Here is a 24,310-nt window from a genome sequence, read left to right on the forward strand (position 1 = left end):
AGGAATGCCTTACAGAGGTTTGAACCAAAGAGAGGACTGAAGTGTTTCCCTGATCACTATGTTCAACACCAATTCCTTTATGCTGCCAAGGATTATACTTTATCCAAAGTTGCATAAAAAAGGACACATAAAGCAGCCTGATTTGAACCTGGCCATGTTTCCTGCATTCCCCAATCTTAGAAAAAAGACAATATGCTGTGGGATAATGCTTTTGAACACTAGTTTAATAAAATGCCCATTGGCCAGTAGCCAGGCAGAATGTATAGGAAGGAAAAACAAAGAGAATTCTGGGAATAGGAAGGCTGAGTCAGGAGACACCATCCCTCCATCCAGGAAGCAGCATGTAATGGCACACAAGTAAAGCCACAGAACATATGGCAACATATAGATTAACAGAAATGGAGTGAGTTTAAATGTGAAAACTAGTAAGTAGTTAGCCTGAGTTAATGACCAAGCAGTTTTAATTAATATAAGCCTCTGTGTGTTTACTTGGGTCTGAGTGACTGTGGGACTTTGGTGCCAGAGGAGCCAGGCAGGACCAGGAAAACTTTCTCACTACAACAATAGGGTCTATGGAAATAGGGTTCAAAAGACACATTCTCACAACAAGCAAATGGGATAATATTGTGCTAATCATAGAGTCAAACATGTGGAAAATGGACACAACAATGAAGGATTCTGTGTCCAGAGTTGAAATAGACAAAAACTAGTGCACTGGAGCACTAATGGGAAGAACAGATCAATTTTGGGAGAACCACAAGTCTTCAAGGACATAGAGATTTTGATCAGGTTCATACAATTTCTTTATTTATAGGAATCTACAGAAAGCCTTTCCTCTTGGCCTTACGAACTCCCCTGGTGAATTTAGGAGAGAAGGTGACATTGGAGTGTCATGCCGAGATTAAGTTTGAATCTTTTACTTTGACTTTTCACACAAAAGGAATAATCAAGGACTCTTTGCAGCTTTCTGCTGAAAATCATCTTGGGAGGTCCTAGGCCAACTTCTCAATAAGTCCTATGACACCTGATCATGCTGGGAATTATACATGCTATGGTTCTTATAATCACACACCATATGAGTGTTCTGAATCCAGTGACCCCATTGACATAAAGATCACAGGTAAGAGCATGTTACCTGCTCATCATTCTCTTTGTGATATAGAAAAAATATTCTATATACTAAAAGCTATGGGAGGTCAAAAGGAAAAAGAGTGTGGAAAATTTACATGAAGCCAACCTTGTTGAGTATTTTACTGACATAGACAGTGAAAAGAAATACACAAGAACAGACCATTGGTTGTAACATAAAACACAGATACAGGGAGGTGCAAAGGAGTCCTAAGTAGAGATAAACAGAAAATGGTGATTTGGTGAGCATGATATGAACCAGAGAGAATGAAGGCTTTCTATTAACATCCAGAAAATTTTTGACTTCTACCTCTACAAGAAGTCTACCAAGAGAACCAGACATAATGTGCTATGACCTGAGTCCAAATACTTAGTTGGGCTGGTTCTTAATGAATCCTTATACCTTCACACAGGTGGAACCCAGGATTTGCTGGGAATTTGTAAACATGGAATGTGTGCTAAGAGAAAAACTACAAAAAGACAGAAGCCTGAATGGAAACTTTGAAAATAGAGATGGAAAATTTATAGCATATGTTAAATATGTCAAGACAGAGCTTGTCAGACACATGATATGTCTGGCTTTCTTGGTAGAATTCTTATAGAGGTAGAACCCAAAAACAAATTCTAAACCAAATGCTTGGGAGGCAGACAATAGATGACACTTGAGCAGTACACACACTGAAAAGAACAAGAGAGGGAAGATCACCATGGCCACTGTTCAAGAGAAATATAGATATTTATGGATTATTCTGTACTTTGAAGTGAGATTAATTAGTGGAAATTGAGGGACAATTGAGAATAATAGCATTAATATGATTTATATGTATATATAAGTATATATGTAACAACAAATTTAAAAACAATTTAAATACATGAAATGATGTAACTGTATTATGTTATAAAAACATACATTAAAATACAGATTGAATGAACCAAATGAAAACAGAGGCAGAAAATGTAAAAAAGCAAAAACTCTCTTAAAATGTTTGAGTGAGGAGAGAAGTCATTGACTAAATATGATAATATAGAAAGGAAGAGAGAGAAGGAGAGAAAGAGAAGAAAAGTGGAGAAATTGAGAGAGGGAGATGGTGAGAGGCAGGAAGATCACAGAAATGGAATCAGGGAGAGGAAACACTGAGCAGTGAACAAACACTAGTAAGAAACTCTCCCTCTAACTGTCTCTGGCTCTTTTCTTCCAGGTTTGTACAAGAAACCTTCTCTGTCAGCCCTGATGAGCCCTGTGGTGATGTCAGGAGAGAATGTGACCTTGTCCTGCATCTCTGACCATCAGTTTGACATGTTCCATCTGTCCATAGAAGGGGTGACTCAGAGGCATGGGCTGCCTGCAGTGCAGAGCCACAGTGGGACATTCCAGACCAGCTTCCTTCTTGGTCCTGTAATCCAGACAGGGAACTCTAGATGCTATGGCTCTTTCAGGAACTCTTCCCATGTGTGGTCATCCCCAATTGACCCATGGTACCTTCCTGTCACAGGTAGGAAAGCCTCATATAGAGATCTCATATCTTGTGACTAATGAAATACTAAAACCATATCTGGGAACCATCCAACTGATGATAGACAGAAAGTATCATGGAACTACAGTGAAGGATTGCTGTGCATCCTAGAGTCATATATGTACATTGTGTCTATATGTGTGTGTAAGATATTTATACACTCATATGTGTATATATATATGTGTGTATATGTATATAAATATGTATATATGTGTATGTATATATGACACATATACACACATATATATGTAAATATGCATATCTGTAGATATACATATACCAATAATTATCAGTAAAAAAGAGGCTGTCAGCTTAAGAGTGCTGTGGGGATATGCAAAAGCTTGGTAGAAGGCTAAATGGAAGGTCTAGAAACAGGAAAGAGAGGAAGAAAGTAATACACTTATATTTCAGTTGAAAACCTTTTATAAAAGACATGGAACTTGAGACATGGTATCAGATTACAAAATGATAGACAGGTAGCCTCCCAAACACTCCTTATATGACTGCACCCAAACTGGGAGATCTGTGTGTCCAGGCAGATATTGAAACATGTCAGGACAGACTCATTAAGGATGAGGTTCAAATCAGTTTTGGAAGAGCAGAAATGGTGAAGCCCACCTGAAATCTCACTCACACAGATCTCCCCATAGCATTCTTGTAGCTGTGTGGTCCCTACATGAGTGTGTGCTTTCATGTGGGTCCATGGAATGAAGACACAGAGGCATCTTATGAATGAATCTAGCCTATCATGGCTGCAGGGGGGTCTAGCCTCAAAGGACTGAAGCACTCTTCCCTTCACCTAGGACAAATTTATTTACTCCTTTTTCCAGTTTAGATAATAAATTTCCATACCTTCAAAGCAACCCAAAAAGAGCTCCCAGAGACAAAATGCCAGGTGAAAAATACTTGAATTATCAGGTACCTTGTTTTTCCGGGTTTCCTGGACCAAGTTTTGCATAGGCCTTTGATCCTTGGGGGACTCTCTGATCCTTGACTCTCAAACAAGATTCACATAGGGTAATAAGAGAAACAAAAGGTAAGAGAAACAAAAGAGGTGGCTAAACAAAGTAAGGATTAGAGCTAGGTGCTGCTCTCTGGAGCCAAGCCAGGAGCTCAGCAGGAATGCCACTACACATTCTTCTTGTATCATAACAAGAAATCCAAAAGAGAGAGTCTATACCTAGAAGCAAACCACATAATGGTACCATATAACTCTAAAGGTTCAACACTAAGGGGTTTAGTAGGTGCTGGTCACTGTCCAAACTGAAAAAACACTCCATAGATGAAGGCAGACAGGCTCTTGATGACCTTTCTCCCTCTCCTATCCCTTGTTTTTATTAATAAGATTATTTAAGATTCATGTTGCACTGCACTTTGGCTAGTTGTGGATATCTGCATTGATCATGATATATTGCAAATATAAACTTCCCTGCTGAGTTTGAGAGATTGCTATGGGATGGTCTGTATGTCAATTGCTCTGATGGGTCAATAAATAAAACACTGATTGGCCAGTGGCCAGGCAGGAAGTAGGTGGGACAAGGAGAGAGGAGAATCCTGGGAAGCGGAAGGCTGAGGAGGGAGACACTGCCAGCCGCTGCCACCATGACCAGCAGCATGTGAAGTCGCCGGTAAGCCACCAGCCACGTGGCAAGGTATAGATTTATGGACATGGACTAATTTAAGCTATAAGAACAGTTAGCAAGAAGCCTGCCACGGCCATACAGTTTGTAAGCAATATAAGTCTCTGTGTTTACTTGTTTGGGTCTGAGCGGCTGTGGGACTGGCGGGTGACAAAGATTTGTCCTGACCGTGGGCAAGGCCGGAAAACTCTAGCAATAAATGGCGCCCAACGTGTTGGCAAGAGTTTCCACCTAAAACCTGAGAAAAAATATTCTAAAACAGAGCTAAAAACAGTTCCTAATTGTCTCTCTCAAATGAGCGGCAGCTGCCGGTTTGAGCTACTGGCGGGCTCCAAGTGTGTGAGCTTGACCTGCAGTATGGCGGGAATGAGGCCTCTGCAAGTGGCACATTAAGCTGCATGGTGGATTTAGCCTTTGCTAGTACAAAACAAAAAAAGAGGTTTCTGGGCTACATGCTGCATTGGTAGAAGCATAGACCCACTATTTCTGAGAATTAATGGGCTCCCAGAGCTGGTGGAAAACGTACCACCGCCATGTTGGGAAGCTGAAGTGGATGGAGTCAGCAGACTTAAAAGGCTGCAGTTTAAAGCAATAGGCTCAAGGTAATATAAAAAATAAGCCATGTAAAGATGGCTACCACACAGAGAATCTGGATTATGTTCTCTTTGATATTCGTAACTGAAGAAAAACATTTGGTTGCAAAAGCTGTTAAGTTATGCCAAAATGTGTATTTTAAAGGTACCTTGACTTCAAAATTTGGCTATAAGGATATGTTGCTTTGGACAAGAGGCTCTACTTTTGTTTCTACAGAAAGCCAGAGCCTATGGATTTGTTCCAGATTAAGATACATCAGGTTTGACCAGCCAAGACCACCTGAAGGTCTCCAATGACACCATGGCCCAGATGATCCAACATCCAAAATCATTTCAAGGCAACTGGCTCAGATGATACAGCCTTATGGACTGACTACTCCATGATCCTAAAATTGTCTTTGTATCCCCATAAGATACAGCGCCCCCTCCAGCAGGAAGTAGTAAGAGAAGCTACGCCCAAATTCCCAAATATACCAAGCTGGCTTTGGAGATGTGTAAAAGTTAAAGCCTTCCTTTTTAAAAAAAGAAAAGGGGAAGTGCTATGGGATGGTCTGTATGTCAATTGCTCTGATTGGTCAATAAATAAAACGCTGATTGGCCAGTGGCCAGGCAGGAAGTAGGTGGGACAAGGAGAGAGGAGAATCCTGGGAAGCGGAAGGCTGAGGAGGGAGACACTGCCAGCCGCTGCCGCCATGACCAGCAGCATGTGAAGTCGCCGGTAAGCCACCAGCCACATGGCAAGGTATAGATTTATGGACATGGATTAATTTAAGCTATAAGAACAGTTAGCAAGAAGCCTGCCACGGCCATGCAGTTTATAAGCAATATAAGTCTCTGTGTTTACTTGGTTGGGTCTGAGTGGCTGTGGAACTGGCGGGTGAGAGAGATTTGTCCTGACTGTGGGCAAGGCCAGAAAACTCTAGCAACAAGAGATGCATTAATATAGGGATCCAAAGGAAAGTCATAGGAGCCAGTTTAATACTGTGTGCATTTAGCACAATGAGAATAGTAGCTTCTTCATCAAGAATCTTGTCCTAAAGATTAATATTCTATTAGTTAACCATCTATCAATAAATATTAGTCAATCTATTACAGGGATCTTATGATTGTCATGTTATTTATTGCATTCATATGTTCCATCAGACAATCATGGGCTCCTGTATATTCTGATTAGACTGTCATTCTACATGATGGGTTTTTTTGCTCGTTTTCCTCATGCATTCTTGGTGCCACACAAAAAGGAATGTACATCATAAGGCAGCAGTGAGTGTCATCTGAGTAGCATGAGAAACTGAACCTGGAGGAATACAGGTGTGTGGCATTCATTTACATGGCCTAGGACAGGGACACTGATGTGGGTCTTTGCAGAGAGAACAGCTGAGCCCTTGTTCTTTCCCTCAGCTCACAGACCAGTGACTAATTCTTCACTGTATATTCACATTCAAAGCAGACTAATATCTAGAAGAAGGTTTTATGAAAGAGAGAGCACTAAAGAGAGAACTAGGAGAATAGAGCAAGAAAGAGATGGGACTGGAACATAGAGATGCAGAACATCTGATTCTGATGGGAGAAGAGAAACCTTGGTTTTTACCATATCTCTCATTAATAAATTGGTATTTGAAATGAGCATGCAGAAGTGCTTTCTTGGGTGTTATTAATTACTCCTCTCCTCTAAAAATGCAACACCAATGACCAAGGGTCTGAATTGAAAAGAATTTGGAAGAGATAGGTCCTCATGAACTCACACTTTCCCATGAAGGGTGTCCTACATCCCCTCATACTGCACAAGAATATGTTCATATAAAAGCACTCAAAATTTGCCTCATTTTAGGACCCTGAAGGAAAATAAATGCAGAATGTGACATGCACAGAATTTGATCAGTGGGTCTTCCAACTCAATTTATCCAGACCAGTTCCTCACAGCCCAATCAAGCCTCCACACATATCAGGGTGTGCATAGGAGTTATCAAATGATGAGCTGAGATCATAGATTGTTGGTACCATATGAGTACTCAAAGTAAGATATCAGGAATTCTTCTGTAAAGACCTCAGCCCTTTTGGAAGCAAAAATGAATAGATGCAGTGAAACAATTACTGAAATCATAGGATAGAAGTCTCTAACTTTGGTGCCATCTGTCATTGTTCTGAAATGGATCTGAATGTGGATTTCCTATATTTAAATGCTATGGTTCTCAATTTTCCTGTGGACAAAAAAATCAAATTATAAAATGAAATTAGACTTGAAATGTTAAAGCCTGCTAAGGGTTCATTTTTTAATTGCCTAATCTTGCACAACTTTAACAAAATTTCTTGGCATGTTTCTGTAAATTAAAGCTTGCTTTGTTCCAGATGACCTTCTGTTTGCCTGAAGATAGAGTGTAATGTCAGGTACTCTGCCTTTAAAAACCCCTGATTGAGGTATATTGGGGCTGCCTTTGAGAGCCCCAAGTCTCAACTATATATCTGGTGTCAGCATGTGAATAAACGCCTTTGCTTTCTTAAAATTTATTAATGATCAGAGAGGTGAATCTCTGAGTGACCCCACACCCATAACACCATGATCCTGTAAGTAATCATAATAACCTTCTTAGTTCAATACAATAGACCTGTCTGGATCATTTATTGGATCTGTCATTGGTGCCCTATCTGCTAGAATCAAGAGATGTATGCTCATGTTTTACCAGAAAGATTCACACAAACTTTGTACACAATCTTAAATACGTTTTTGGTTGCTGTGATAAAATCCCATCATCAAAAGCGAATTGAGGTAAAGGGTTTATTTGTCTAACATATCTTTACTATCCAAGGTCACAATCCATTGAGGGAAGCCAAGGCAGGAACATGGATGAAAGAACTGAAACAGATGCAATGAAGATTCACCACATACTTGAATGTTCTTCATGGCTTGGTCAGCCTGCATTATTCTGCAATTTATGACGACCTGTCAAGAAGTAGAACTACCCATAGAGGTCTAGGCCTTCCCACCTCAACCTTGAAACAGAAAATTCCCAACAGATTGCCTCCAGGCAATTTGTGTGGATGCATCTTCTCAATTGATAGGCCCAAATGACCATATCTTGTTTCAAACTGACAAAAAATAAATAAATAAATAACTGGGACACTACCACATATGTTCTCTTTTGCATTTTCTTTGTTTTGATATATGATAAAATGGGTTTGTTAAATGAAAAAGAAAAGTTGAGCTATTCAACAGATTGTCTTCTTGCCCTATATTAAACTGATTTGAGGGTCAGTCAACTAATGTATCTCCTAGAAGCAGACATCTAAGCCTTAGTAAGTACTTAATTTCCAATGTGCCATTGCATAAAGTGATGTTGATAAATGATCCCAACTTATGCATCACTGCTGTGACATAATCTTTTGTACACTCTGAAGATAAGTTACTCTCATTGGTTTAATAAAGAGCAAACTCTAATAGCTAGGCAGGTATAAGTTAGGCAAGAGACCCAGACTAAGAGAACACTGGGAAGAAGGGCACAGTCACCATCTAGACAGAGAGAAAGCAGGATAGGGAGTAGAAATAAGGGAAACTAAGCCACTTAAAAGAATGTAGATTTAAAAACATGGGTAAATTTAAGCGATAAGAACTAGTTAGAAACAAGCTATCTGCTGAGGTTTCATGATTAGTAAGTCTTCATTTGTTTACTAGGGAGTTCACTAGTGGGACAGAAACTTCTTCCTGCACATGGCAGAGCATGAGCATGATAGAGGCAACACAGTACAACCCAGTCTTATCTAAGTGTTGAGAATGTAAGCTAGATTCCCGGGTGTGATGTTTCTAGGTGTATGCTCCGGGGTAATTTTCTGAGACTCAGGTTTCGCATTTATCATTTGAGGACCATAAGATCTAACTGTTTATTGATGTGGGGAAAACATTCACAGTACTTGATTTCCTTATAGTGAAGTCCTTTATCAAAGGACTTTTGGCAAAATATTGAAAGTTATTCAGGTCTTAAAATTAAGAGTGGATCTATACTATCAACTAGTGACTCAGATTCAGATATTAAACTCACTAAGACATGTAAAGTGTATAGAATGGAGGGACATTAAATGACACTTTTGATAATGCAAATTAGGATAGAAAATGAATTAGGTACAACTTTTGGACTCACCAAGATAGGATAGATTATGGAGTATTTCCTCTGAATTTCTCAAATGTTTATGGACTAGACATTTTTCATGTACTCATTGCCTGTATATATTGTATATAGTTGTGTACTTATTGTATATAGTTTTTCTTATATTAGTTTTACCCTACTTTTTAAAAATTTAGACAAAAAGGAGAAATGTGGTAAAATTTTTTTTGTGCTCTAACAAATAAAGCTTGCCTGGAAATCAGAGAGCAGAGCTAGCCATGAGTTAAGCATAGAGGCCAGGCAGTGGTGTCACATGCATTTAATCTAACACATGGGAGAAGGAAAGAGGAAGTGATGCGGCTGGGCAGAGAGAGGAAGTGATGAGATGGGGTGGAGACAGGAACTTGACTCCCTTTCCAGGCTGTGGATTTGGTAAGATAAGAGGTGAAGTGGCTAGCTCCTTCGTCTCTCTGATCCTTCAGCATCTAGGCTTATATCTAGCTCCGAGTCTTTATTTTACTACCAATTAGGATTCAAGCTACAATGGAAAAGTGTTCTAACCTTCACTGAGGACTTAGCCCTTCACACTGGTTGTCAGCTGTGGGGATCCTTGCAAATGCTATGGGTGGCAGAGAAATAAACATTGAAAGACAAGAAGGAAACTCAGTTCAGCATGACTTAGTTGTCCTGACTGGTCCAAACTTCTGGAGTCTGAAAACAAACAATTTGTTTCAAGCACATTGAAACATTACACTTTGAGGGGAAAAAAAGTATCCTGATATAATGCAGTTTCTAATGCAAAAGGAAGTATAATGGCATCAAAAGTCAAAACATTGTACATGTAATTTGTTCCAAAGATAGACTGTAGAGATAGGCTACCAGTATTAGTTTAAGGGCATAGGGAAAGCTCTTATGTGTTTTCTATCACACAAATAGCTTAGTGATCATTGGACTATTAACCAACTCTGTTCCTGGTTCTTGGAGCCTGAGGGAATACCTGGCTATGCAGATAATGTAAAGGATTCAAAGACTATTAAGCATCTGCAGTCCTCATTTTGGAGCTTGATATGGCCTGGCCTTTCAGAGAAAACAGTGTTTATATAGACTATGAGCTACTTCTAGACCTGCTTATAGGAGATTGATAGGATCTGAACCTTCAGAAAATAGAGATCACCAGGTTATTGATCACTTTTAATCCCTAGATCTCAAGGAAAAAATCAGGCTACACATCTGTTCTTTGAAAAGACAACCATTCATGTTTGAACTTCTTGGCTTCTCTAGTGGTCATTTGGCACAAATATTTTGTTTTCCTAATGTATTCATAATGAAAAATTAAATAGAAAGTTTTCAGGAAAATGGAATCAACTGGAAATCATAGTTTATAATAATGAGCAAGTTTTAGAAAGATAAAATAACATATATTTCGTTATGTTGATTAAAATTAAAAATTGTGCTTCTATATTTTTAATATTTAATAATTTTTATGTTAGCTAAGAAAATATAGCATTTCCTTATGGCATATATATATATATATATATATATATATATACATATATATGTGTAGTATACTGTATGTGTGTTCATGTCTGTGGCAGAGAGAGAGAAAGAGAAACATTGATGTCTCTTATGATGATCCATGAGACTTGTAGAGGCAGATGTGACAGAGAGGAAGAGGAGAATAAAAAGGGTGGAGAATTAAGGATGGTGGGTGAGAAGTGCATGTAACAGGAAAGCAGAAGAGAGACAAAGCTAGAAGTAGAAGGGAAACCAGCAAGAGCAGTAGGGTGTGATCTAAAGTCTTCCAAGAACAAATTCAGGCATTTCTCAGACACATCAGCCCGAAGTCCTAAAACACTATATAGAGACAAATGGCCATCTTGGAACATCTACAGCAACCCCTTCCAGGCTTCAGGAATCATCACAAAAGAAGGCTTTGAAGAGAGCATAAGAGCTAGAAGATGGGAAGGAGTACAGTGAGAGGCTGGTCTCTGAACATGACAAGGCTGTTATACAAATGAAAGCACCACAGCTGTAAAACTACCTAGTCAATCAACAGACATGAATATGCAACTGTATCCATGCTGTGCTGATGACTAACAGTCCTTCAAGTATATTCTCAAGAGAGGTGTAGCTCTTGTTTCTAAATGTTTTAGGCAATTGTAAATGTCAGTATTATCTTGATATATCTGCTAGTGTGAACTTTAATTTAAAATGTCAACTTGCTAGAATCCAGAATCACTTCAAATATCTAAGAGTTGAATAAACCACAGAGAGTTTGCATGTTGGCATGCCTGGAGGAAAATTTTCTGATTCAGTATAATTGGTATGAAGAGATCTGCTCAATATATAGTAAGTGGCATAATTTCCTAAGTTGAAAGTCCTTAAAGTTTTAAGAGTCAAGTAAACAAGTTGAATATAAACAGACATTCCTTGATGTGATTTTTATTTGTAAATACAATGTGACCACTGTCTCTTGAGGGACATTACTTTTGATTCATCCACAAAGATGAAATTGCAAGTGAAACAAAAATTTCTCCTTCAAAAATAAAAATTAAGACAAAAATGCTTACAAGCAAGTGTGGTAGTCAACACCTATATTCCCAGAAATGGGTAGGATGGAAGAGAATTAATTCAAGTTTGAGGCCAGTCTTGGCTTCATGACTGAATTCTGGTACAACCTGGGCTGCTTAATATAGGCTGTGAGGAAAAATATAAAAAGAAATTTAAGCCACGACTTCCCTTCTGGACCAGAGGTGAGTACCAGGGTCCAACCCGGACCCCATCCCTGGGCACCAGCCACTCCGGGAAGACCTGCCCAACTTGGCACCAGGTTCTGGCCACCGGGAGGGAACCCCTTTTCCAAGCCCCCCGGCAACCCCTACAATCTCCGTGCCCTGCCCCCACGCCCATTTGCCCGAGACCCCAGCCACTTCCTGAGACTTAGAGACCGGCCCCCAGCTCCCAGCCTGCCCCTGACCTCCCTTCTGAACCAGAGGTGAGTACCTGGGTCCAACCCGGACCCCCATCCCTGGGCACCAGCCACTCCAGGAAGACCTGCCCAAGTTGGCACCAGGTTCTGGCCACCGGACAACTCCCCTTCTAGCCCCACCGGGAGGGATCCCCTTTTCCAAGCCCCCGGCAGCCCCTGCATTCTCCGCGCCCTGCCCCCACGCCCATCTGCCCGAGACCCCAGCCACTTCCTGAGACTTAGAGACCGGCCCCCAGCTCCCAGCCTGTCCCCGACTGCCATTCTGGACCAGAGCCTGGCCCCGACTTCCCTTCTGGACCAGAGAGTTGGACAAGAGAACTCCCTTTTGGACAAGAGAGAGAGTCTTCCTGAATCTGTCAGCTCTTTCTGAAACAAGTACACTGATAAGACCAAGAAGGAACCACAAGGAGATGGGCAGACATCGAGGCAGAAGTACATACAACAAAATGAAGAGAATTACAGCATCACTAGAACCTAGCCCGCCTCCAACATCTAGACCTGAACACCAAAAATTGGAAGAAGCAGAAGAAAGTAGCCTTATGAGTAACTTCATGAAGAAGGTAGAGGCTTGTGTAGAGGAAAAGACAATAAAATTGGAAGAATGCTGTAAACAACTAGAGGAAAGGGCAAACAAATTAGAAGAAAACAATAAAGCCCTCCAAGAAAACAATAAAGTCCTGGAAGAAAACAATAAAGTCCTGGAAGAAAACAATAAAGCACTGAAAGAAAATCATGAAAAAGCAATGAAACAAACAAAGGAAACAGTCCAAGAACTGAAAAGGGAAATTGAAAAAATAAAGAAGACACAAACAGAGGGAATGCTGGAAATAGAAAACCTGAGTAAAAGATCAGGAACTTCGGATGCAAGTATAACCAACAGAATGCAAGAGATGGAAGAGAGGATTTGTGGCATTGAAGATGCAGTAGAAGAAATAGTTTCATCAGTCGAAGGAAACACTAAAGCCAACAAAGTCATGAACCAAAATGTCCAAGAAATCTGGGACACCATGAAAAGACCAAACCTATGAATTATAGGGATAGAAGAAGGTGAAGAATACCAACTCAAAGGCACAGAAAATATTTTCAACAAAATTATAGAAGAAAACTTTCCCAACTTAAAGAAGGAAATGCCTATGAAGATACAAGAAGCCTATAGAACACCAAACAGACTAGACCCCCCAAAAACGTCCCCTCGACACATAATAATTAAACAACTAAATGTACAGAATAAAGAAAGCATATTAAGAGCATCCAAGGAAAAAGGCCAAGTGACCTATAAAGGTAAACCCATCATAACACCTGATTTCTCAATGGAGACTTTGAAAGCCAGAAGGACCTGGACAGATGTAATGCAGACACCAAGAGACCATGGATGTCAGCCCAGACTAATATACCCAGCAAAACTTTCAATCATCATAGACGGAAGGAACAAGACATTCGAAGACAAAGCCAGATTTAAACAGTACCTATCCACAAACCCAGCCCTAGAGAAAGCACTAGAAGGAAAATTCCAACCGAAGGAAGTCAGATACACACTTGAAAACACAGGCAATAGATAAAGCCACAACAGTAAACCCCAAAGAAGAGAAGTACACACACACTACCACCAAAACTAACAGGTATGAAGAATCACTGGTCATTAATATCCCTTAATATCAATGGACTTAATTCACCTATAAAAAGACATAGACTTACAGAATGGATACGAAAGCAGAACCCAACTTTCTGTTGCATACAAGAAACACATCTCAAATTCAAAGACAGACACTACCTAAGAATAAAAGGCTGGGAAAAGACTTTCCAATCAAATGGTCTTAAGAAACAAGCAGGGGTAGCCATCCTGATATCCAACAAAATAGACTTCAAACTAAAATCAATCAAAAGAGATAAAGAAGGACATTACATACTCATCACAGGAAACATCCACCAAGATGAAGTTTCAATTCTGAACATTTATGCCCCAAACACAAGGGCACCCACATATGTAAAAGAAACATTACTAAAGCTTAAACCACATATAAAACCCCACACATTAATAGTGGGAGATCTCAACACCCCACTTTCACCACTGGACAGATCTCCCAAATCGAAACTTAACAGAGAAATAAAGGACTTAAGTGATGTCATGACCCAAATGGACCTAATAGATATCTACAGAACATTCCATCCTAACAAGAAAGAATATACATTCTTCTCAGCACCCCATGGAACTTTCCCCAAAATCGACCACATACTTGGCCACAAAGCAAATCTCAACAGATACAAAACAATTAGAATAACCTCCTGTGTTCTATCAGACCACCATGGTTTAAAGTTAGATTTCAACAACAACAAAAACTACAGAAAACCTACAATCTCATGGAAACTGAATAATGCTCAACTGAATCACCAATGGGTTAAGGAAGAAATAAAGAAAGAAATTAAAGACTTCCTAGAGATCAATGAAAATGAAGACACCACATACCCAAACTTATGGGACACTATGAAAGCAGTGCTAAGAGGGAAATTCATAGCACTAAATGCCCACATAAAGAAGTTGGAGAAATCTCACACTAGTGACTTAACAGCACACCTGAAAGCTCTAGAACAAGAAGCAAAGTCTCCCAGGAAGAATAGCCGCCAGGAAATTATCAAAGTGAGAGGTGAAATTAATAAATTAGAAACTAAGAGAATAATACAAAAAATTAATGAAATAAAGAGTTGGTTCTTTGAGAAAATCAACAAGATAGATAAGCCGTTATCCAAACTAACCAAAAGACAGAGAGAGAGAATCCAAATCAACAAAATCAGAAATGAAAAGGGGGACATAACAACAGACATTGAGGAAATCCAGAGAATTATAAGGTCATATTTCGAAAACCTCTACTCCACAAAACTGGAAAACCTAAAAGAAATGGACATTTTTCTGGATAAGTACCACATACCTAAGTTAAATCAAGACCAGATAAACTATTTAAATAGCCCAATGACCCCTAAGGAAATAGAAACAGTCATTAAAAGTCTCCCAACCAAAAAAAGCCCAGGATCAGATGGTTTGAGCGCAGAATTCTACCAGATCTTCAAAGAAGAGTTAATTCCAAGACTCTCTAAATTGTTCCACATAATAGAAACAGAAGGAACATTACCAAACTCCCTCTATGAGGCTACAATTACACTGATTCCTAAACCAAACAAGGATACAACAAAGAAAGAGAACTACAGACCAATCTCCCTCATGAACATTGATGCAAAAATACACAATAAAATATTGGCAAACAGACTCCAAGAACACATCAAAACAATTATCCACCATGATCAAGTAGGCTTCATCCCAGGGATGCAAGGGTGGTTCAACATATGAAAGTCCATCAACGTAATATACCATATAAACAAACTCAAATTAAAAAACCACATGATCATCTCACTAGATGCAGAAAAGGCATTTGACAAAATCCAACACCCCTTCATGATAAAAGTCTTGGAGCAATCAGGAATATGGAGAACATACCTAAACATAATAAAGGCAATATATAGCAAACCAACAGCCAACATCAAATTAAATGGAGAGAAACTCACAGCAATTCCACTAAAATCAGGAACGAGGCAAGGCTGTCCACTCTCCCCATACTTATTCAATATAGTATGTGAAGTTCTAGCCAGAGCAATAAGACAACATAAGGAGATTAAGGGGATTCAAATTGGAAAGGAAGAAGTCAAGCTTTCCCTATTTGCAGATGACATGATAGTATACTTGAGTGACCCCAAAGATTCCACCCAGGAATTGATAAAGCTTATAAACACCTTTAGCAACTTAGCAGGATACAAGATCAACTCAAAAAAATCAGTAGCCCTCCTATATACAATGGACAAAGAAGCTGAGAAGGAAATCAGAGATACATCACCCTTTACAATAGCCACAAATGACATAAAATACCTTGGGGTAACACTAACCAAGCAAGTGAAGGACCTATATGACAAGAACTTTAAGTCCCTTGTGGGGCGTTTACCCACCACCCCCACAGCTTCCCAGAGTTTTCTTGAGTGCGAGCAGCAGGAAATATTAGATAGAAGGATTTATAGCGGAGAATCTTGTGGAGATAAACAGATAGAAAATAAAGGATAGCCTCGAGAGGGCCTGGAACCTATTCCAACGGGCCCCGACTGTCTCTGGTCCAGGGTTTTTATAGAGACGCCAAGGGGTGGAGCAAAAGACCTCCTCCCCCAGCACAGCCAAGTGCAGGCCATCTCAGACACCTGCACTCAGGCCCGTGGTCCTGATCATCCTCTATTCGGACCTGCTGGGTAAAGCCACTAGGAACCCCAGAACGGGCACCCACAGTCCCTGAAAAAAGAAATTGAAGAAGATGTCAGAAAATGGAAAGATCTCCCATGCTCATGGATAGGCAGGGTTAACATAGTAAAAATGGCAATCTTACCAAAAGCAATCTACAGATTCAATGCAATCCCCATCAAAATACCAACACAATTCTTCACAGACCTGGAAAGAATAATACTCAACTTCATATGGAAAAACAAAAAACCCGGGATAGCTAAAAGAAACCTGTACAATAAAACAACTTCTGGAGGTATCACAATCCCTGACATCAAGCTCTACTATAGAGCAACAGTAATAAAAACAGCTTGGTATTGGCATAAAAACCGACATGTGGACCAATGGAATCGAATTGAAGACCCTGACATTAACCCACACACCTATGGACATATAATTTTTGACAAAGAAACCAAAAGTGTACAATGGAAAAAAGAAAGCATCTTCAACAAATGGTGCTGGCATAACTGGATATCAACATGTAGAAGGCTGCAAATAGATCCATATCTGTCACCATGCACAAAACTTAAGTCCAGGTGGATCAAAGACCTCAACATAAATCCAGCTACTCTAAACCTGCTAGAAGAAAAAGTAGGAAGTAGTCTTGAACGCATTGGCATAGGAGATCACTTCCTAAATATAACACCAGTAGCGCAGACACTGAGACAAACAATCAATCAATGGGACCTCTTGAAACTGAGAAGTTTTTGTAGAGCAAAGGTTACGGTCAACAAGGCAAAGCGACAGCCTACAGAATGGGAAAAGATCTTCACCAACCCCACATCTGACAGAGGACTGATATCCAGAATATATAAGGAACTCAAGAAATTAGACATCAAAACAACCAACAGTCCAATTGAGAAATGGGCTTTAGAACTAAACAGAGAATTCTCAACAGAGGAAACCCAAATGGCTGAAAGACATTTAAGGAATTGCTCAACATCCCTAATCATCAGGGAAATGCAAATCAAAACAACTCTGAGATACCACCTTATGCCTGTCAGAGTGGCTAAGATCAAAAACACTGAAGACACTTTATGCTGGAGAGGTTGTGAAACTAGGGGAACTCTCCTCCACTGCTGGTGGGAATGCAAGCTTGTACAACCACTTTGGAAATCAATATGGCACTTTCTTAGAAAATTGGGAATCAATCTCCCCCAAGATCCAGCTATACCACTCCTGGGCATATACCCAAAAATGCTCAATCATACCACAAGAGCACTTGCTCAGCTATGTTCATATCAGCATTGTTTGTAATAGCCAAAACCTGGAAACAACCTAGATGCCCTTCAACTGAAGAATGGATAAATAAATTGTGGCACATATACACAATGGAATACTACTCAGCAGAGAAAAACAATGACATCATACGGTTTGCAGACAAATGGATCGATCTAGAAAAAATCATCCTGAGTGAGGTGGCCCAGACTCAGAAAGACAAATATGGTATGTACTCACTCATAGGAAGATGCTAGATGTGGAACAAGGATGACTGGACTGCTACTCACATCACCAGTGAGGCTACCTGGAAAACGAGACCCCAAAAAAGACATGGAGAAATGGATGAGATCTACATGAACAGCCTGGTCATGAGTGGGAACAATGAAGGGCGACGGTCAAGGGAAAGAGAGTGGGAGATCCTAGCTGGATCAAGGAAAGAGAGGGAGAACAAGAAATAGGAGACCATGTTAAATGAAGACCACATGAGAAGGGGAGGAAGCAGAGAGCTAGGGAGGCCCACGGAGATCCACAAAGATACCCCCACAAAAGACTGCTGGCAATGGTCGAGAGACGGCAGGAACTGACCTACTCTTGTGATGGGATGGCCAGACACCCTGTTAGTTGTGCCATAAACCCCATCCAAGGAAGTTCTGAGGAATCTGGATGCCGACATCCACAGCTGGGCCCCTGGTGGAGCACTGAGATTCTAATTAGTGAGAAAGAAGAGGGTTTATATGAGCAAGAATTGTTGAAGCCAAGGTTAGATAAAGCACAGGGACAAATAACCAAATGAATGGAAGCACAGGATCTATGAACCAAAGGCTGAGGGGCCCCCAACTGGATCAGGCCCCCTGAACGGGTGAGACAGTCATTTGGCTTGATCTGTTTGGGAGGCAGCTGTGTGTTGGTGCCGGGTCCTGGGCTCGTTGCATGAGTTGGCTGTTTGAATCCTGGGACCTATGCAGGGACGCTTGGCTAGGTCTGGGAGGGGGGACTGGACCTGGCTGGACTAAGTCTACCAGGTCGACCCCGGTCCTCGGGGGAGACCTTGATCTGGAGGAGGTGGGAATGAGATGTGGGGTGGGGGGAGGGGGAGAGGGCAAGAGTTGGAGAACAGGGGAATCTGTGGCTATTATGTTGAACTAAATGATGTTGTAAAATACATTTACTAAAAAAATAAAAAAAAACAAATTTAAGATGAAAAGAGAGACAGGAATTTTAGCAACCTTAAATGGTTTTAGGGAAAATGCCTTTCATGTTGGAAATATAAACAGAAGTATTCTTTGTTTCTTCTGCAATTCCCCACAAGACCAACTAAGTATTTCAAAAAAGAACTGCTTATTTTGCATTTGAAGCAATGAAATTAGAAAAGTGTGGTCAGTAACTGAGACCTCACACCTCCTGTGGGTCCTACTACCTCACAATTACCTGTGGTTTTGAAGGCACACAAACAGGAAGCTAACTGGACTGCAGCTATATCAGCATTTCAACCCACAAAAAAAAACCTTCCTGTGTCCTCAATGTGTCCTAAATGAAAGTGGGTTATCAAGGAAGACAGGGCTCCCTAAAAGCTAGACTGTCTCTTAACAGGAAGACTAACTCATTTTAGTGGCAGGCAAGGATAGTCTACTCTCCTTAGCATTTTGCTAATGTGACGTGACTGTCTGGAGCTGTGGGTATGGCTGCCTCTCTTCAACCACTGACATACTGTCTGTGTTTCAGGGTGAATGAAAATTATTGAGAGGAGACTGAGAGACTGAAAACTACATTTGAACCCTCAAGACTGTGCTTATTTTGAAAAGAAAAATGTGTTGTGAATATACAGAAAGACATATGATAGTTAAAGATATTTGTAAGAAATCATAGACAGGCCGGCAGTGGTGGTGCATGCCTTTAATCCCAGCACTCGGGAAGCAGAGCCAGGCAGATCTCTGTAAGTTCAAGGCCAGCCTAATCTACAGAGCAAGATCCAGAACAGCACCAAAATTACACAGAGAAAACCTGTCTTCAAAAACCAAAAAGAAAAAATTTAAAGTAATGATAGATGAATGACAAGCAGAGATAAATAGATAATGAGTAGAATAAAGATGTGTAAAAATAGATGATTGGAAAAAAAGTTTAACAAATCACAAATATATAAATGACTACAGATGATTTGATTGATAGAATGAAGAGGATAAAAAAAGATGATTGATAGCTAATACGTGTGTGTGTGTGTATATTTATGTATACAGATAATAGATAGATAGATGATAGATACATACATACATATAGATACATAGAAAAATACAAAGATGACTAGATATATGGTAGATAAATAATAGATTCATAGATGATAGATAGATAATAGGTGCTAGAAAGATAGCTACCCACATGATTACAGATCACAGTGACATACATAATTGATATACCCAAACTTATTGTCAGATCTTTAAGTACATAAATAAAATATTGTAGAGGTATAATACAAGGAAGTTAACAGCATACCAGAAAGCTCTAGAACAAAAAGAAGAAATCATACCCAGCAGGACGATAGGGCAAGAAATAATCAAACTCATGTTTGAATTTAATACAATAAAAAACAAAATAAATACAAAGAATCAATAAAGCAATTTTAGTCATCAGGAAAAACAATATTGACAAACCCTTATCCAACTTAAATAAACCATAGGAAAAATATCTAAATTAAGAAATAAGTCCTGAACATGAGATATAAAAATAGAGAAGGTTAAATCAAAGGAATCTTAAGGACATACTTTAAGTACCTGTACCGCACCAAATTGGAAAAATCTAGAAGAAATGGATAATTGTCTCTATGCACACCACTTATAAAGTATAAAAATTAAATAAAGATTAGATAAGCAATATAAGTGGACCTGTAACCCCTACTGAAATCAAAGCAGTAGTCAATAAAACATATTCTCAGAAAAAAAAATAGATTTAGCACAAAATTCTGCCAGAATTTCAAAATTAATGCCAATATCCCTCCAGTTATTCCACAAAATATAAAAAGAGTATTATATGAGGCCACAGTCACCCTGATACACAAACCAAGTTATGGTCCTTGGTAAATGGTAAAAGGCAATGGTAAAAGTGGGTTTTCTTTAGCCTGGTATAAGAGCACACACTGATTAAATGATGTGTGAATGTGTGCATGTGAGTTCTGGTGCTTGTAAGGGCAGAAGAGGGCATTGATTGGATCCCCTGGAGCTGTAGTCTCAGGCAGTTGTGAGCCTCCTGCTGTGAGCACTGGGAACTGAAGTTGGGTCCTCTGCAAGTTCAGAACACACTCTTAATGTGTAAGTGATTTCTCTAGCCCTGTACATTCACCATTCTTTACCAAGACACCAGAAATATATTTTTATGTCGTGTTGTTTCACTTCATTGTTGAATGGTTGACTTAGAAATATCTGAAAATGGTTAATATGAACAATTTGACAACTTGTCTTTGCATATTTTCAGACATTTTTATTTTACAAGCCTCTTTACTGACTCTACAGCACTTCCTCTTTATTTCAGTAGGACATACACTATTCTTGACAATGAACATAGACAAGAAATATCAATATTCTCATGATGTATTTCTAGAAGATTTTGTCAGAGGCCAAGAAGCTGTAAAACACTGCAAAGAACTGGAAACATTTGAAACTGGACTGATTATTGGCCACAGAAATCCTAAAAGTATAGTATGCATATTTAATATTTAGGACCTTCAATATTTTACTATATTGTTAGGCTTATTTTTTCAAATAAATTTACTTAAACCATTTTTCCTTTCCTTACTCCTCTCAACCTCTCATATACAGCCATTTTCTTCTCTCAAATTCATCTTTATTTTTAATTACCTTTAAATATCTACATATATTCCTAATTTTATGAATATAATCAGATTAATGTGTATAATGTTATTTATATTTACATAATTTTATATTGACATTTCTAGCAGATGCCATCTCACAACAGACTTTTTCCTCTTGTTAGTAGAATCTTTCTTTCCCTACTTCCATAATATTGCCTGAGCCTTAGATGCAGGAATTCTGCTGTAATATATCAGCTGGGCTTGGACACCTCATAATCATCTGTTCTCTCTATTTTTTTTGTTTTGCGGTTTTTATTTGTGTTTGTTTGATGCTATTCAATGGATTTTTTTTCATTCATGTGTGAGAGCTACATTTCCATGTATCTATAAGGAGAATATTTAGATATTTAGAATGCATTTAGGGATTATACTCGTTTTGAGTTTGTTGAAATTGATAAGTAAGAAGCTATTTGTATTCTTCTACATGCAGATATCCAATCTGATCAAACCATTTGTTGAAGATAATGACTTGTTTTCCAGTGAATGTTTTGGGTTTCTTTAGCAAAGATCAGCTATGCATATATGTCTGGAATTATGTCTGGGTCTTCATATTGATTCCGTTGATGGACCTGTCTGCCTTTCCACCAACACTGTGGCGTGTTTATTCACATAGGTCTATAGTAGGACTTGTAGTTAGGAATGATGAGACCTCCAGAATTTCTTTTAGTGTTCATGATAGTTTAACTATCTTGTTATTTTCTCTGTGTGTTTACATTAAAGCCAGAAATTGTCTTTTTAAGATCTGTGTAGCATTGTGTTGAAATTTTGATGTGACTGCATAGATGAGATTCTTCAGATTACTTTTGGTAGGTTGGACATTTTTACTATGCAATTCCTACTGATACGTGAGCATGAGAGATTCTCCATCTTTTGATTTTTTTTTCAGCTTCTAAAAACAAATTTCAAATACAGCAAAAACTTATTTGCTTTGTTTGTTTGATTTTTAAAAGTGGAATTTTATTATTCTAAATACCTACATGAATAATTAAGAAACTAAATAACTATAACATAAAACTGGAATGATTCAGTATAGTCACTTTGAATGACTCATTAGAACTATTCTTACAATATGAAAAATAATTATGGGACATGTTGTATAGAATGTCAGGGAAACACTGAGTCTTGAATTTAAAAAGCAAAGAGAACACATCAAAAGTTTGAGAACAATAATCAGATTTAACTATTTTGCATAAAGGTGATGGATTCAAGATGGAATTCACTTATAGTCATGGTAAATACTTGTGCTGAAAAGGTAAAGCCTGAACTATTTCCAAGAAGTTATGATCCACAAAGCCAATGGCAAAAGAGATTTCATTAACTTAGTATGAGAACACACACACTTAATTGAAGCACTTGGGAGGCAGATGCTGGTGGGACTTTGAATTCAAAGCCAATGTAGCTTGGTCTACAAAGTGCATTCCAGTATAGCCAGGGCTACAGAGAACCCTGTCACACACTAAATTAATGAACGTGGCAACAAGGGCAGATGTTTCTGTTGTTAAGCTTTCCGAGCTGTGGTCAGACAGACGCCTCAAGCCTCTTATGACACCCAATATGTTTTATTCTGCTTCTGCCTCTTGTCAGCCAAAGCAGCACCATGCTGTCTGTGCTCCTAAACCTGATCTGTACTGGTGAGTCCTGCTGGGAATAGATGGTGAGCAATAACAGGGTGGAAATATCATCCTGGGAGACTGAATCTGCCTACAGCTGAAACACTGGCCTCCGTGTTTTATATTAGTACATGAGTTCATCTTGACTAAGTAAGCTCTGATTCTAATGTACAGAGAACAACGGAGATAGGGATGACAGATGGCCAGGCTACTGAAAAAGAAAGATGAGTTCAACATGAGTTTTTCTTTCCAGGCCTCTTCCTAGTCCTCAGGACATTGGCACAAGCAGGTGAGTCCATCTTTAAATATTGAGATACTATCCATTGCAATAGATAGGTTTCATTCTAACAGGAGAGCAGGCATCACAGGGTGTTGGCTGCTGGCTTCTGTGAGTGACTTGTTCGTAAGCCTTCTGAATTATGAAATTAGGACTCTGAACCCTGTCCATCAGCTCTCTCCTAGATTGTCCCAGACACAGCCCTTGGCTGAGTCAGGCATCAATGTATATTGGATAAACTTTTAATTTCTAGTTGTTCAACACAGGGTTTCTCTGTGTTGCCCTGACTAGCATAGAATTTACTTTGTCGACCAGGCTACCCATGAATTCCCGATATTCTCCTGCTTCTGCCTATCATGTGCTGCAATTAAAAGAGTGAGCCATAACACCTGGAAACTCATGACCAGACATTCTTTCAGCTTCAGGAATTACACAGACTTTTCTGATCTTATTATTAGGAACTCTGTCTGATATAGTTTTTCTGAGAAAATTTTTATATACTTCATATCTGAAGGAGAGTGTTGCTGTCAATTATAGGCATAGTTTTTCTTTTTTCCACTCAGCTGGTCATCCTGGTCTCCTGTGTCCTGTAAGTGTTTGCTCAGAAGACTGACACTAGCTGTACTGAAAGTCACCCATGTTCTTTTCCTCTTTTGTCAATCTGATGTCAGGATCTCTCATGACAATTATATGCTCATTGATCTTGATGATTGGATTTGAATTTGTTTCATGTCATTTGACCATCTTTAACCTGACCATTTTCAGTTTTCTTCATGTCTCAAGAGTGTTGTACAGTAACTTTTCTAAATAAGTTTTTCTCTCCTCTTTTATAAGCTTTGTTTTTCTATCTTTTTGTAAATATTATACAATTTCTTTGTGAATTTCATATAATATTTTAATAATATTCATTCTGCTCCCAAACACATTCTAAATGCCACCTTCATCGTCCCAAGTAAACTCAATGTTCCTTTACCTTTCTTGAATTTTTATGATTTGCAATTGGGTATTTGGATGGTTTCAATTTATTTTCATTCAGGTTTTGTATTTACATGACATATCATGTAATGCATGAT

At 39.1% G+C, this 24,310-nt stretch overlaps 1 protein-coding gene across 1 annotated transcript in view; it reads left to right on the forward strand.

Annotated features, from left to right (window-relative positions):
• The first annotated feature begins 1,017 nt into the window (after positions 1-1,017).
• LOC102903407 (killer cell immunoglobulin-like receptor 3DL1) overlaps positions 1,018-24,310 on the forward strand; it is a 53,298-nt gene continuing 30,005 nt past the window's right edge. Inside the window, exons 1-2 of the mRNA XM_076572191.1 lie at positions 1,018-1,120; positions 2,328-2,621. Of these exons, the coding sequence (XP_076428306.1) occupies positions 1,018-1,120; positions 2,328-2,621 (397 nt within the window). The remainder of the gene's footprint in view (positions 1,121-2,327; positions 2,622-24,310) is intronic.

This window comes from Peromyscus maniculatus, chromosome 1 (assembly GCF_049852395.1).
Source record: "Peromyscus maniculatus bairdii isolate BWxNUB_F1_BW_parent chromosome 1, HU_Pman_BW_mat_3.1, whole genome shotgun sequence".
NCBI classification, from domain to species: Eukaryota; Metazoa; Chordata; class Mammalia; order Rodentia; family Cricetidae; genus Peromyscus; species Peromyscus maniculatus.